General features: G+C 33.5%; 1 protein-coding gene across 2 annotated transcripts; it reads right to left on the bottom strand.

The window, feature by feature from the left end:
• Positions 1-441: 441 nt before the first annotated feature.
• LOC141813275 (O-fucosyltransferase 16-like) lies at positions 442-12,717 on the bottom strand. 2 transcript variants are annotated; one of them, XM_074701212.1, is made up of 11 exons: positions 12,427-12,717; positions 12,294-12,356; positions 12,085-12,175; positions 11,911-11,987; positions 10,447-10,535; positions 10,091-10,274; positions 2,256-2,437; positions 1,980-2,082; positions 1,555-1,886; positions 901-1,472; positions 442-779 (listed from the first exon to the last, which is right to left on the bottom strand). In XM_074701212.1, exons 1-10 carry the CDS (start codon positions 12,631-12,633, stop codon positions 1,061-1,063), a joined length of 1,740 nt encoding a protein of 579 aa, XP_074557313.1. In that variant the 5' UTR covers positions 12,634-12,717; the 3' UTR covers positions 442-779; positions 901-1,060. The 2 variants fall into 2 exon arrangements, with proteins under 2 accessions (XP_074557313.1, XP_074557314.1); XM_074701213.1 differs by having other exon boundaries at positions 11,911-11,984.
• Between the last annotated feature and the right edge of the window lie 1,409 nt (positions 12,718-14,126).

Below are 14,126 nucleotides of genomic sequence, written 5' to 3'. Positions count from 1 at the left end.
ATGGCATTGTTTTCTAGTGAGGTAAATCAAAGGCTCTTCTTAAGTTATATAAGTCATAGAAAGATGGTCAATCTGATTTCATTTTTTTATCTAAAAGAAAATTTTGTTAGGCCACGATTTGCACACCATTTTTTCGGATAAATTAAGTGACAAGTAAAGTTACCAAACACTTATATAGATACTAGTTATCGCTCTGAGTTTTCGAAGTCCTCATTCACCCACTGAAAATAAATTTCCAAAAAAATTAACTATCTGAAATATAATTTTTCTAATAAAAAAAGAATTGACAGAATAATAGAAACGAATAGATATAAAATTTGTGTAAGATTTACCCATTATCTATTATTCAACAATAAAAAGTTGTTTTAAAAAATATTATTAATGAGATACCCCCCAAACATAATTCAGTAGAATAGATATTGCCAATAGATATTTCTTCCTCAGCACCTTATTGATTGTTTACAAGCAGAAAAACTGACGACTTGTCCCAACTAGTAAACACGCATGATTCACAATTACATGCTTTATCCCCCAACCATCTTGGTAACACCACCCAATTTCCCACATATTTACCAATAAAATTGTCAAACAAGCAACTATAAACAAAATGTCCCAACATTAAATCAGAACTGCAAAACAAATAAAACGAATGTACAAGTAGCTCTGACAAAATCTGGACAGCTGCAACCACTGTTGTGATTGATCAAGTAGATGAAGGGAGTTGTGTATTTCAGACTATCCCAAGCCTTTATGTACAATCAAAATTTTTGTTGTATCTCCTGATAACAAATCCAAATCATAAAGAACTTGTGTTTAACAAGATATTAACCAATGAGAAATCATGAAAAGGAAATTTAATAAATACAAATTCTAGGCTTCGAGATTTTAAATTCTACTAACCTTTTGCCTATCATGAACTCCTTTGACAAGTATGATAAGTTTAAATCTTAAAGCATTGCCACCGCAAGATTCTGATCAGAGAACAAGAGTTAGGAGCAAAGAGAACTTGATAAAAAGGATGTCAAGAGCTTAATTCATTTTTGAGCTTCAGGAACCAATTCTAATCTGAAAGTATTTCTTCCAACTCTGGGTCCTCTTGCTTGATCATGGCATCATACTCGGATTCAATTCCAATATGGGAAACTCTACCTAGAGGTGCATTTTCACCATAGTCAAAGTCTATCCAGTCTAAGTCCTCACTGGTTCCGTTCCCGCTATGACTCCCAGCCTCATTCTGAATATGAGAATTAGAATATGTTACTCTCTTGGATCTCTCACAAATGCATGCTGAAGGATACTCATGAAATTCGCCTCTGCCAGGTCTAAGCTCGTCTGGCTCTCCCATGAATCCTTTCTGAAATGTGTGTACTTTTGAAGAGAATGTCTCCCAAGTCATTCCGGTTCTGTTTAGAAAGAGGGAGTAGAGTTTCTTGGCATTTGGTCTAATGGTCCTCTTGTGACCAAAATATCTCCTGTTGTAAGATGGACATCAAATGTGATTACAAAGCCTAAAATTTTCTTTCTGATAAAACCATACAACATAGTGAAATTTACCTTCTACCAGCCAATATCCTAGCCATGTTTCCATTGTTGTTGGTCACAAATACATCACTTCCATCACAAACGATAAAATCAAGTGCAGCCATACGTGATGAATATGATGAGAAAGGTGCCAATTCATCCTTGGTTGCCAAAGTTTCCTTTGAATGAAAATTAGGAAAGAGTGCCTTCAGAGGTGCTAATCTCTCTTCTCCTCCATATATCTCACCAGAAGCCACATATATATGTACATCTTTGCCAAAACCTAACGCCCTCAGCATAAGACCTACTTCTTCAGGTGTAAGGGGGCATTTACCATGTCGACGCTCCTTTTCTGGATTGCTTGTCTACATCACATATATGGTGGAACGAGCTTGAAAAATGAAAATGAAGAAGAGGTAAAACTTGATAGTCACTATGCCAAACAAACAATCACTAACATGTAAGGTTTTCCACCGTTTGCGAATTGCTCCTAACTCTGTTCTTTCCTTTTCCCCTCCACCATAATAACAACCAGAGAACGCAAGCATATCAGGTTCAAACCTGTAGATCGTATGCATGAGATGTGTCACATAATGTTTACATTTCATTTTCTGACACACACTCAACGAAATGATCATGTCACTAGCTCCATGGTTCAATAACATCCAAGAACAAAATGGAAGGATTAATGCCAAGGTAATAATCAAAAACCATATCAAACAGTTCAGTTTTACCTTAAGTGAAGGGCAATAAAGTGGTTGCTTTTTGCCTTCATTCTTTGAATCAGTGAATCACCCATCATTTGTATTTGATCTGTGAATTTTAGTCCATGATAGTTTACTCTGCATCTCAATTTCTGAAGATCAGTCTCCAACTTGTTTGATAGCCTGTAGTCGAACTTTATAAGCCTAACAACCTGCATTTCACGAAAAAGAAGTTAGGCCAGAAAATATAGAAAACCCAAGTAATCGCCAAGTTTATGATTGTGTATTAGACTAGTATGGTAATTAATCTTAGTGGGATTAGTCCTGCATTTACTTCTGGGTTTATGTTTTTATCATGACTATATATATATATATACCCAAGTACACTTATATGTATGCTTATTTTATTATAATGGTGAATAGAACATTTAACTTCCACAAATTCAATATGGTATTGAGATCCTCTTTCAGAGTTAAGTTTTCTAGAAGAGTATTCCCCTCGTGGGGAGACCACTAGCCTCCCCTCATCACTTGATTTCCGCTCTTTCTTATACTTCTCGTTCCACTCCAATCAAAGTTGTGATCACATGCTCTCCTAGCCACAGCCGCCATGGGTCGCATGCATAGTCATTGAAATGGCATCACCTTATCAACGGTCCCATATAAGAGGCTAACATCAGAATAGCCTGTGACCTATGACTAAATTCTCCACCTTTTGTGACAATGTTGTGTGCTCAATGCCACCTTCTGAAGCAAAAACTCCATAGGTGATCTTGTGGCCAATAATCAAAGCACATGCCCTCTCCCCAAATTTGCAATCCCCACTACACTTAGCTCAGTTTGATCACAACACAAGGGTCATCCTCTGCAAGCCCGCAGACAATGTTAGTCCTCCGCCAAATTGAGAGACAAGTTGATCTGCCATTAGTCTCCAATGTTTTTACAATGTTACAAACATGCCATTATACAATTTTTGCTCCCTCCAGAAGACTAGCACCAACTACTACTGGAAGAAGAGCTCCAAAATGAAACTATGGTAATTCTCCCTCTACCGTAGTAACCTCACTAGGTTTCCAAAGCCTTGTGGAGATGGCAAGAAATGCATAGCATCTTTTGGCAATCCAAAATCACTACATCGAAAAATGCACTAAGTATTTTAATTTAGATAATTTTATTTTCCTAAATGGAATAGATTATCTATATTATTATCCCCATGGTTAGCTTCATGGTAGGACACTTAGTATGGCACAATCCTTGCCAAATGGGGGAATTATGATAATACTCAAGCCAACTACCAAAGTTGGCACTATCATAGTGAATTAGATAAGGAGGATACTTATAATGCATCATGATCTTTGCCCAAAGGAGAGGTTGCCCATAATATAGAATTGGTAGTAACCATTAAGTCACGTTTATCACAATAATCAAGCAACTTTAAAACTTCCAACCACTAATGTAAATAAAAGATGGAAAGAGAAAATTATTTTTTCCCTTAAGATAATCTAAGCCAACCAAAATACTATTGATCATTCTTTAGAAGCCTAGGAATTATATGAAATAGGAAGTCTAATAGGTTCACTCTATACTATTAGTAGGTTCTATACTCAAGCGTATGCCTAAATAGACTTCCTCTGATTTATTGCATAGATCTTTTATTGCATTGTAAAGACCATATTTATGCTCACTAAATTTGAGGTTGTTAATTTAATATATGGATTAACCAAAAAAGAATATGATAATATGAGTAGTACAAGGGTTTTTATTGAAAAATGGCCTACAATCAATCTAAACTCAATTTCCAAGGATCCCATATCTATTAGCGTGTCTAGAGAACATAATTAGAAATAGAAAAGAATGGGAGTTTCCTTTATTTCTCAAACAAAGTTTATTATTCTATAATCAAATTATATATATTTTTAAATACCTATATCTCATGTTTCTCAAGGACAAAGGACAACAAACACACTGTTCATAGTCACACTGACAAGACAGAGGTACTAATGGTGGCATAACAAATATATAAATTGATTATTTTGCCTATAGATATATACTAAATAGTACCACCATAAACATAAGTCTTGGATAGGCAGAGTATAGTGATTCAGGTAATAGACTTGCTCTTGTCTATTATATTCAATTTGGCTAATGCCACACCTAACACGTGGATGCTTGAAAGTGGTGCAACTGCTAAAGTTTCTAAAGCATTATTTTAAATTGCAAATGATATAAAATTTGAAGTCCAACTCAAAGGGACTATTAGAATTTGAGCATGATAGTTAACTTGCTAAACTATTTTAGCTAATGATGATTATCATTTGTAAAAATATATGGAAACTGATCTAATTTGTATTTCATTTAAAATAATCCTTTCAAAATTTTGCTATAAATGCCTACGGCACTTCTCTATGAAAAAACTAAAAAGATATCAAGTCAATATTTAATCTACCCTAAATTTCAAAGTTTTAGACTTGAGTTGATTACATTAGAGGTAATTTAACCAAGAAAACATATAAAGATGAGAAGTAATGACTTTCTAGAAATCATCAACCAACATATTTATTCTTTTAACATCTACTCATGATGCAACAATTATTTTATTTTATCCATTAATGATTTTTTCTATATGGTTACCATAACCCAAATATAAATAAATAAATATGCTCAGTGTTTTCAAACCAAAGTACAAAGACACTAAGAATGTCATTAGAATTGGTCAACCCAATCATAGTGATGACTATTATGATAGAAATGATATAGTTGGGCCATAAATTGGCCACTTGCTAAGGAGGACTATTGTCCACTATATTATATTTGATAGTCTAACACACGTATATAACGAAAGTGAAAAGGCAAAATCACATACTTAAAGGTATGGTAAAAACCATTATATCTAAATCAAATCTTCCTCGTTTCCTTTGGGTTGATGCTTCAAATGCACATTCAAGATTGTGTTCTCAGAAATTTGTATCGCAAACTCCTTTTGAGTTATGAATGGAAAAAAATAAAATTGAGTAGTTTGGGGCTCAAGAGAGTCTAATGAAGGATAAGACGTCATCTATGTCTCAAAGTGGTATGTATGACCTTGTTTACACTTTTGGTCTAGAGCTTCATAGATGCAGCAAAAAGATGATAACGCTCACCCCGAGCGCCTCTCATTGCTGGCCCCACAACGAAATGAGGAGAGTAAACCACGGTACCGAGCGACCTCCTAGGTGGAAGGGCATAAATCCCAGGAGAATGAACCCCATGGGAATCAACCCTTACCCAATACAGCAATTCTGCCACCCAAGTACCAACTCATCTACACCTGTGGGGGCGTCTAGAGCTTCATAGATGAAATTAATTGAGGTAGTGTTTATGGTACAACTGAAGGCCTTTAGATACCTAAAAGGGAACATCTAATTTGTAAATGAAATCCATCTATATAGATTTTAGGAGGAGCCAATGTTCCAAATAATTTATAAATCTTGATCCAATTATAACTGTTATTGGTTTTAAAGAAAATAAATCTGATCAATCATGATATTAGTGGAAGAAAATTTATCTTTCTTGTGTTGTATGTCAATAATTTTGTATAGCAACAATATGTAACTCTACATGATTGCAAACCTTTTATCAACACTTGACTCGAAAGATTTGATTACACCTCCATTATTTTAGGAATTGAGAATCATAAAGATATTGTGAGACTCTAGGCCTCTTTGTAAAACTTACATTAAGGGTGTTATTGAATAGGTCAACATGAAAAATATAAGGTTGGTTATGCATTTCCTATGAAGTGTAGTAACTTTAGTCTAAGTCAATGTCCTAGTAATGACTTTGAAAATACTCTTCTGATAAACATCCCATATTTCAGTGAGGTTGGAAATTTAAGACCTAATATTCCTTTTGTTGTAAGTTAACTTGGAGGCAATCATAATATGGAGTTTTGGACTATAACAAATATAGACTCCAAGTGTCTGAAGAAATTAAAGCTTTTTCATGCTTATTATAGAAAGGTAGAGCTTCAAGAAATGATTGGATACTCATATTCAAATGTTATGATGACATATATTATACTTTAGATTACGCCTATTTGTTAATAGGAGATCAAGTTTTATGGGAAAATGCAAAGGAAGAACACAAGCCAAAATGGCTCAACAATATTGTTCCAAGGTTACCTTGTGAATGATTCCAACTCTAAACTACCAAAGCTATATTGTCACAAATTTGTTGTCTTGTTGAAAAGAAAATAGGAGATCAAATGGATCCAAATATCTTAAAAGTCTTTTATACTTGGAGATTAGTAAAGAAAGAGAAAATAGTTATTCATGATATAAATTGGTTGCCCAAATGTTTTCTTATCAAGGAGTGTTACAATTTAGATGGTTAGTGAGTTTATTTTAATAAAGCAATCAATAAGTTTTTTAGGGTTTAAGAGAGCCTTGGTGCAACAGTAAAGTTGCTTCCATGTGATTTAGTGGTCACAGATTTGAGTCGCAAAAATAACCTCTTGCAATGCAGGATAAGACTGCATATAATAAACCTTCCCCAGAACCCTACATTGACGGGAGCTTCGTGCACCGGCTATATAATTGTGATGATAATCTTTATATTTCTATAGGTGTATGTTAATATTTAACAATCATTAGAAATCTTAAGATTAAGAATTTTTACTTAAGCATAATTGGCAATGGCACCTTAGTTTTAAAGATTTTCCATAAGGTTGTAGAGAAATCATAAAGTTGGCTTTTCATACAATTGTAGAAAAATCATACAAGTTTAGAGAGTTAAAGTTTTCTTTGAAAGTTCTAGAGAAAAGAATAAGGTTGACTTTTGATTTGGTTATAGAAAAGTCATAAAGGTGAATTTGTCATATGTCTCATATACATGATTTGAAATCTCATACCATGCCGAGTGGCACGATTGAAATATATCCTTCTACTAAATTATCAAAAACCGATACTACTCAGTACAGGTAATGTCTCTTATGTCATTGTATCAATTATCTTGATGAATGTCGTGTTATGACAACACTCAAACACCCCTTAGCATGTTATAACACGGGTCAAATAAATTAAGATTGTGTTGTTATCTTTTTCTTATCTCCTTCCACCTTTAATTCGCCACTAGCATCATACATTGAAATGTTAGCACAATCCTGAAACGATATGGTTCCCTAAACATTAAGATTTTGAACCTTGGTCACATGGTTAAAAAAGGTCTACAATTGTTTAATAAGATTTTAGAAAAAACAAAGAAAAGTCATGAAGGAATGTCTTAAATAGTTGTAGGGAGATATCTGAACTTCTCAAAAAGTTTTACATAGATCTTAGTGATTTTAGAGAGATCATAAAATTATTTTGTCATATACATCAAGAGAAAATTTTCATCCAATTAAGATAAAATCATGTAGTAAAGTTATTATGATCACATTTGAGCCACTACACACACATTTGACTAATGATAGTGAAAATAGACTTTGCAATTTTGGAAGGGTATATTGTTATTCATGTTGACGGTTTCATTAGACTAAATTGTTTAAGAGTTTCATATTACTTAAACATGTCTTTTTGATCACATAAGTTTGTCTTTCAAACTAGCATGAGTGTTCACTTATGTATGAGGTTATTAAGTAATATTGCACAAGTGGAAGAATATTAAAAAAAAAATCCATCATTGTGTCTAATATTAATTAATAATTGACTTTGGTTTTAACTAAAACAAAGCTGATAAATTGAACCCAAAGTGTTAACTCCTATATACAATGTGATCAAATTGGAGTAAGGAATATATCATTGTGTATGTAGCAACTTATAACCCTTTATTCAGGAAGTTGTTTAGGATTTTGTATGTATATGAAGGCTTGGTCCTCTCTTCCCTCTCAATATGTTGTGTACTTGATCCATAAAAGGCAATCAATGGAGAAAGGAGGAAGAAGAAGACCAAGATATGACGAAAAAGGTAAGGTATGCTTGTAGCTTTCATAAATTAATTCTTAGTCTAGATCTTATATGGTGATCTTTAGAAGAGAAATTTTCTCCTACAATTAGTTCCTAACATCTACCTTCATCATTCCTCTTTTCTCCTCTCTTTTTATCACGGTGCCGATTTGATGATTGTGTGTTGATCAAAGGTAGAACACTTATTTTATCCATCAATTTTTTCTAGAGTTTTTCTTATCTAAGGTCAAAGGAATTGTTGGTTGCATACTCACTAACTCAAGTTTTTTTTTACTTACTTGTTAGTGTTCTTTTCTCTTCCATTAATATCATGTATAATCCATGGTTTAAAATTTCAAAGTATATTAAAGTTTTGATTTATGACTAGAATGATGCAATTTCAGTACTGTATCGTGCCATGTCGATATGGATTTGATATTTTTAAATATAAAATATATTAATTAAAAATATCTTCAAAATAAAAATTCTAACCTAAATATTAAAAACTAAAAATAAAATAAATAAAATAATTTTTAAAAAAAGAAAGAAAAAAACTGTGGGATTGCAGCACCCCCGCGACCCACGGAGGTCATCTCAAGATCACGACAATCCCCATGACTCGGCGGAGGACTCCACAGGATTGCAATGCCTCCACAACCCGATGGAGGTCGTCGCGAGTTCACAGCGGCCTGCAATGCCAATGCTGGTATCGAGCGGCGAGCAAAATGATAAATTACGTTTGTACCGCTCAGCACAGTACGAAATTTTAAACCATAGTATAATCTATGTTTTCTTTATCAAAGTCTATATTTCTAGTGTATGTAACAAGATACACATAAATAAGAGAAATGATATGCAGCATGAAAAAATATAGCATGAAACCAACATGACACACTCAACTGCATGGCTGTGGGTCCCACTGCATAGATGTGGGACCCACTGCATGTAGTGTGTCATGTTGATTTCATGCTGTATTTTTTCATGCTGCATATCATTGCTCCATAAATAATCCTATCTTCTTATTTGAGAGGAAGTGTTGGAATGTTAGAGGTATTAGATTAATAGGGATATTGGTCTAGTGGGTTTATTTTCACATTAGCACTTCTAACTTATGATTTTATCATGTGTATAACTCTATGATACCCATGTAATAGTTATTTCATTATGAAGGCAATACAAAAATCCTATAATGATAAAAGCATTGATCAAAGGAAAAAAGGCTCCAATATTAGTAAATCCATTTCTAATGTTGTACTTGTATCACATACTCCAGCTCAAATAATCAATAACAAGAGTCCTGTGATAGCACACTTAATAATCTATGTGGTTCTGCATAGACTATATGATATTCCAAGTGCAACAAAACTAAAAGAAGAAATAAGTTCTTGAAACCTAGGTAAATTGCATTCTAACTTAAGTTTCCTTCACACAACAATTCTGGTCTTTAAATCTACTAGAATGCAAGAAAATTAGAGTGGTAGTCAATGTTTCTTAGTTCTATAATAAACATTGGGATGGTTGTATTGCAGCATACTTCCTTTTTACATATATGCTCACTATTGTTTTAAATATTCTTAACAAGGTCTAATTGAAATTAAAGTGGTGTTATCCTGACGAAGGCAACTGTTATTCAACTTTTCGTACCTAGGAGGTCATATATGAGTGTCTGCCAATTAGCAATTCAATTAACAAGTTAAGAGAACTGTAAAGTATAATTAAGATTTTACATGTGAACACATCAATCTAGTTTAGTTTTGATCATTTTGACTAGGAATCCTTCTAACTAATGTGAAGTTACCTTTCTAAGATATAGTTATGTGCCTGCTTTTGTTTCTAAAAATTGATCATAGGTGAATGGTTATTTTAACAAAAAGGTAAATGAAATGAATGCATTAGTTATTCTTTTTTAAGAAAATGGGGAAACTCTAACCAAAATTAACTCACATGCTTCTTCATAAGAACAGGCAGCACTCGATTCTCATAGCATCTTGCATTGCATTTTCTAGGAACACGCATGATCTGGGGCCGAGTGACTTTACCACCAATTTCAGGGAGTTCCTTGATGATCTTGACATCCTTCTCCAAAGACGCAATGAACCATTCAACATCAAAGATGTTACTAAAGTCACTGTAACATGAGATCACAGGAGAAAAAAATGTTTTAACTTTTGGTTTCAAGGCACTTGATTGATTCATTTAATTAATATCTTGTGATCCTTAATTTATTAATAGCTAACACCATGTAGAATAAAAGAGATAACAACATTTCCTTTTGGCAATAGAGACTATTTGAATCAAACCTAGCGTCTTTCCAAAAAGATTTTTGGTCAAGTACAGGAACAACAAGAGTAGCATTCAAAATTCGAGCTGCAACTACAGCATCAGTTATCTGCAAAAAGAACCACAGAAATTATCATCAATAATCTTATGCGATGATTTCACTATTGTACATTGGAAACTAGAAAATCTAAGTCTATAGGCAAACTAGCAATCTAGGGACAAGAAAAGTATAACTAAAAACATTATAACTGGAACATCACATTTATCACGCAACAGCAATTGGCAGTGAGTTATACCTACCTGAATAAAATTCTAAAAAAGGCACCTGTTTCAGATTTTGCTCTGAAAAGACCCCTTTTCAAAAATTACTACCCAGACTGCTTATTTCTAAAATGCCCTCCACCCTCCAACCCTTATACAAAACCAAGTTTTGGCCAAATTGGTTGAATGCCAAAAAAATGTAAAAATATTTTTTTAATAAAAAAGTGATGCATCTTACAATGATTTAGAACCCTAATGTGATGTCCTATAATTATATAAATGTTTTGTCATTCAAGAATTGATTAAAATTTGGCTAGTGTCAAAATAGAGCTGCATATTGATAAGTTGAGCAATGGCTCTTTTGAGATGATATTATTATAGCATTTGGCAAATCTCTTTGTCAAATGTAGAAAGAAAGACATACAAAAAGCAATGCATTTAGAAAAATAATATAATTGGTACAACAGATGCTGGAGTTACAAGTGCAAAGCAGAAATCATGCATCCATCCAAAATCATTATGATAGAGGCCTAAGTTTCAATCTGCATCTAGAGCATAATTTCCTCTCATGAAATATAAGAATCATATGGGTATAGCTGCTTCCTAGGAAACAATTATTCAACTGGAAGGACTCCTATTGATAAACAAACAGAACTTAGGGGATTCTGAAACAGACTAGTTACTAAGAAAATACCAGTTAGCATATGCATCAGATTATGTGAGATCAAGAAAGGTGGAGATTTAAATCAGTTTAATTACATTCAATTTTATATACATTATTATTTGATTAGATATGAACATGGACAATATCCTCAATAAAGCTTTAAAAAAGATGATTAAGAGAGGGCACCAAACTTCAACATTAAAGTGACAGGAGATCTTTCAAACCAGAGTAGAATATAGCCGTCTCCAATATGAAATAAGCCAATATTATCATCCATTTCCTTCCTCTTCAGCGTGATTGACTATTCAATCTCCTCATGAAGTTGTCCAGGGTGGTTTCACAGATAATAGAGCTCAATTTGTTGTTAGTGGAACTTACCCATGTCCAATTTCTTTGACCAAAACAAAACATCATTTCTGCTAATATTTATGGATTCACGGAATTAAACTTCATAGGTACTAATAATAAACTACTCTACGAATGTAAAATGTACAGAAAAGATGAACCAATCAATAAAGACGTGAGAGCTGCTATAAAGAAACGAGGGAATATAGCTCACCCCAGTTCTCTGTTGATTTAGCCCTCCGCTTGTTGCTATCATCAAATATCTATTTGGAACAGTATTGGCTTCAGCTGCTGCAGAAGTGGAGGGGGAAAATATTACAACTCCAGATTCAATTCATCAAGCTTATAGAAGTCAAAAAGGAATAATGAAAAAGAAACCAAATCATACTTGCAAACTCACTGCTCGCATTGCTGCATCCATAGAAATCGTTAGATAGCTTTGAACCCCAAAGATTGCTCACCGGGCTCTCTCCTCCGCTCTAAAAATCCACATCATTCAAACAGGTAAAAATGATCGTATCTTGGGAGAAAACCAGTCATCCAATTCTCAATTCGTAAGTTTCAGGTTCAGGGTAAGAAATAACAAGAGAGACGCACTGGAATAAGAAAGATGTCGACATCTCCGGCGTCGGTCCCCAACATCTCCATCGTATCCTTCAACTGCCGATCAATAAATAATCAGGAATACCGACGAGAAAGCCAACAAAATGACATCTTTCGACAGCGTTACCAAAATGGACGAGGGCTTCCGGCGAGGCAGGAGGTGGCGGGTGGGCACCGGAGCGGGCGAAGTCCGGTTGGCGAGGGGAGCCGACGAGAGGGAGAAGTGGAAGGAAAGGACGACGAGTAGCAGAAGAACCGAAGCAGAGAGCGCCGCCTGCACTGGCACCGCCGGCACCACCCGCCGCTCCTGCCGTCGCCGCCTTTGCAATCCCATTAGCTCTATTCTCTCTCTCTCTCTCCTCCCTTTCCCTCTCTTTCCGCTCACTCAATTCCACCTCTTCTCCCACAAAAATCTCTTTCCATTCTCATCACGCAAGAACATCGAACAATGCTCGGAAGACCGAGGAAGCCAATAGAAAAAGGAGAAGGTAGAACTGCTAAGACACTACAAATTGAATTTTGAAATGTATTCGAGAAAAAAAAACGAATTTCCAAACTTTGAAGAAGACAAAAGAATATTTAAAACGGAGAAGAAGACGTGAGCAAGTACATTTCAAAGGCACCATTTTTTTTTCCATTTTGTTTCAAAGAAAATATATTATTTTATTCAGTAGAACAGAAACAGCAAAAGTTGTTATGAATAACCACTGGTTAACTTTGATACTTAATTTTTTTGTTTTGTATTTATCAATTAGATGAGCTATTCTTTTTGGGTGGTGAAGGCTTTTGTTTTTATGTTATTGATTTGGTTTTGAAAACTAATCTGCTTATCCTTTGTTAATATTGTTTTGTTTAATCAGATTAGTTGGCAAAGATAAGATTAGTTGGGGAATTCCTGTGGTCTTAATATTCCCTTGGTTGTAAAATTAGGGAAAGAAATAAGAAAATGGCAATTTACCATGATACCCTTCTTCTCTTCTCCTAGTATTTTGATTATAAGACTTAAATTATTTCACTAAACAACAGCTTGCAATTAAATTTTTATCAATATGAAGGTCAACATCTTTGATTCTATAGTCACTGATTTGCAAATGAATTTTTAGTTCAACAATCAGCATCAAATAGGTGTAAGGTGATTTAAAAGATAGTTTGAGGTCAAATATTTTATTAAAATAATTTTTTTATCAATATTTTACTTATATAATTTATAAGTTTATGGTCAAAATTTTTCATCAAAATGAACTATTTTAGATAAGAAAAAACATCTATGTTTAGAAGTTTATAATAATCAAAATATTCAACTTTAAAAAATGTGAATTTATCATCCAATTCGATATTTTTTAATTAAAATAAACCTTTTAGGGATGTCTAATAAGTTTTACTTGATGTGCCTATTTTGATCATTATAGATTTCCAAATATTCTAATTAGAATATTGATAATTTTGTTTTAAAGAGTTTATTTTGATTAAAAAATAAACCACAAGTTGTTTTATAATTTTGTTTGTGTTTTATAATCAACAGTATTCTTAGAACCGAGTCACAATTTTTTATAAACAATAATTATAAAGGCGTCTTTTGATCAATTTTAATAATTAAGGATGTGATTTTGATAAATTACTCTAAGAAAATAATAATTCACATAATTATAATTATATATATATATATAGCTATTTAGTGAAGATAGATTGTAAATGCAAAATCTTAATAATAACTTTTAAATTCTTATCAATTCGCCTAATTAGTACCCACTCCACACATAATATAATAATGACAAGAGAACACATTTCCCTGTAACTTTATGTTTATTCCGTAAAGTTTCAGCAAAC

Source organism: Curcuma longa, chromosome 20 (assembly GCF_044706935.1).
Source record: "Curcuma longa cultivar G26 ecotype Majalengka, Jawa Barat chromosome 20, ITB_CL_G26_1.1, whole genome shotgun sequence".
NCBI lineage: Eukaryota > Viridiplantae > Streptophyta > Magnoliopsida > Zingiberales > Zingiberaceae > Curcuma > Curcuma longa.
The sequence above is the reverse complement of the archived record's forward strand: the minus strand, read 5'-3'. Positions and strand labels throughout refer to the sequence as shown.

What these genes read in the sequence shown, in the direction of transcription:
- LOC141813275 (XM_074701212.1), bottom strand. Translation starts at nt 12,633, where the DNA reads ATGGGATTGCAAAGGCGGCGACGGCAGGAGCGGCGGGTGGTGCCGGCG. An exon ending in GGAAGCCCTCGTCCATTTTG is followed by an intron (nt 12,357 to 12,426) that starts GTAACGCTGTCG and finishes ATTGATCGGCAG; the next exon opens with TTGAAGGATACGATGGAGAT. An exon ending in AACGGTGGAAAACCTTACAT is followed by an intron (nt 1,887 to 1,979) that starts GTTAGTGATTGT and finishes TATGTGATGTAG; the next exon opens with ACAAGCAATCCAGAAAAGGA.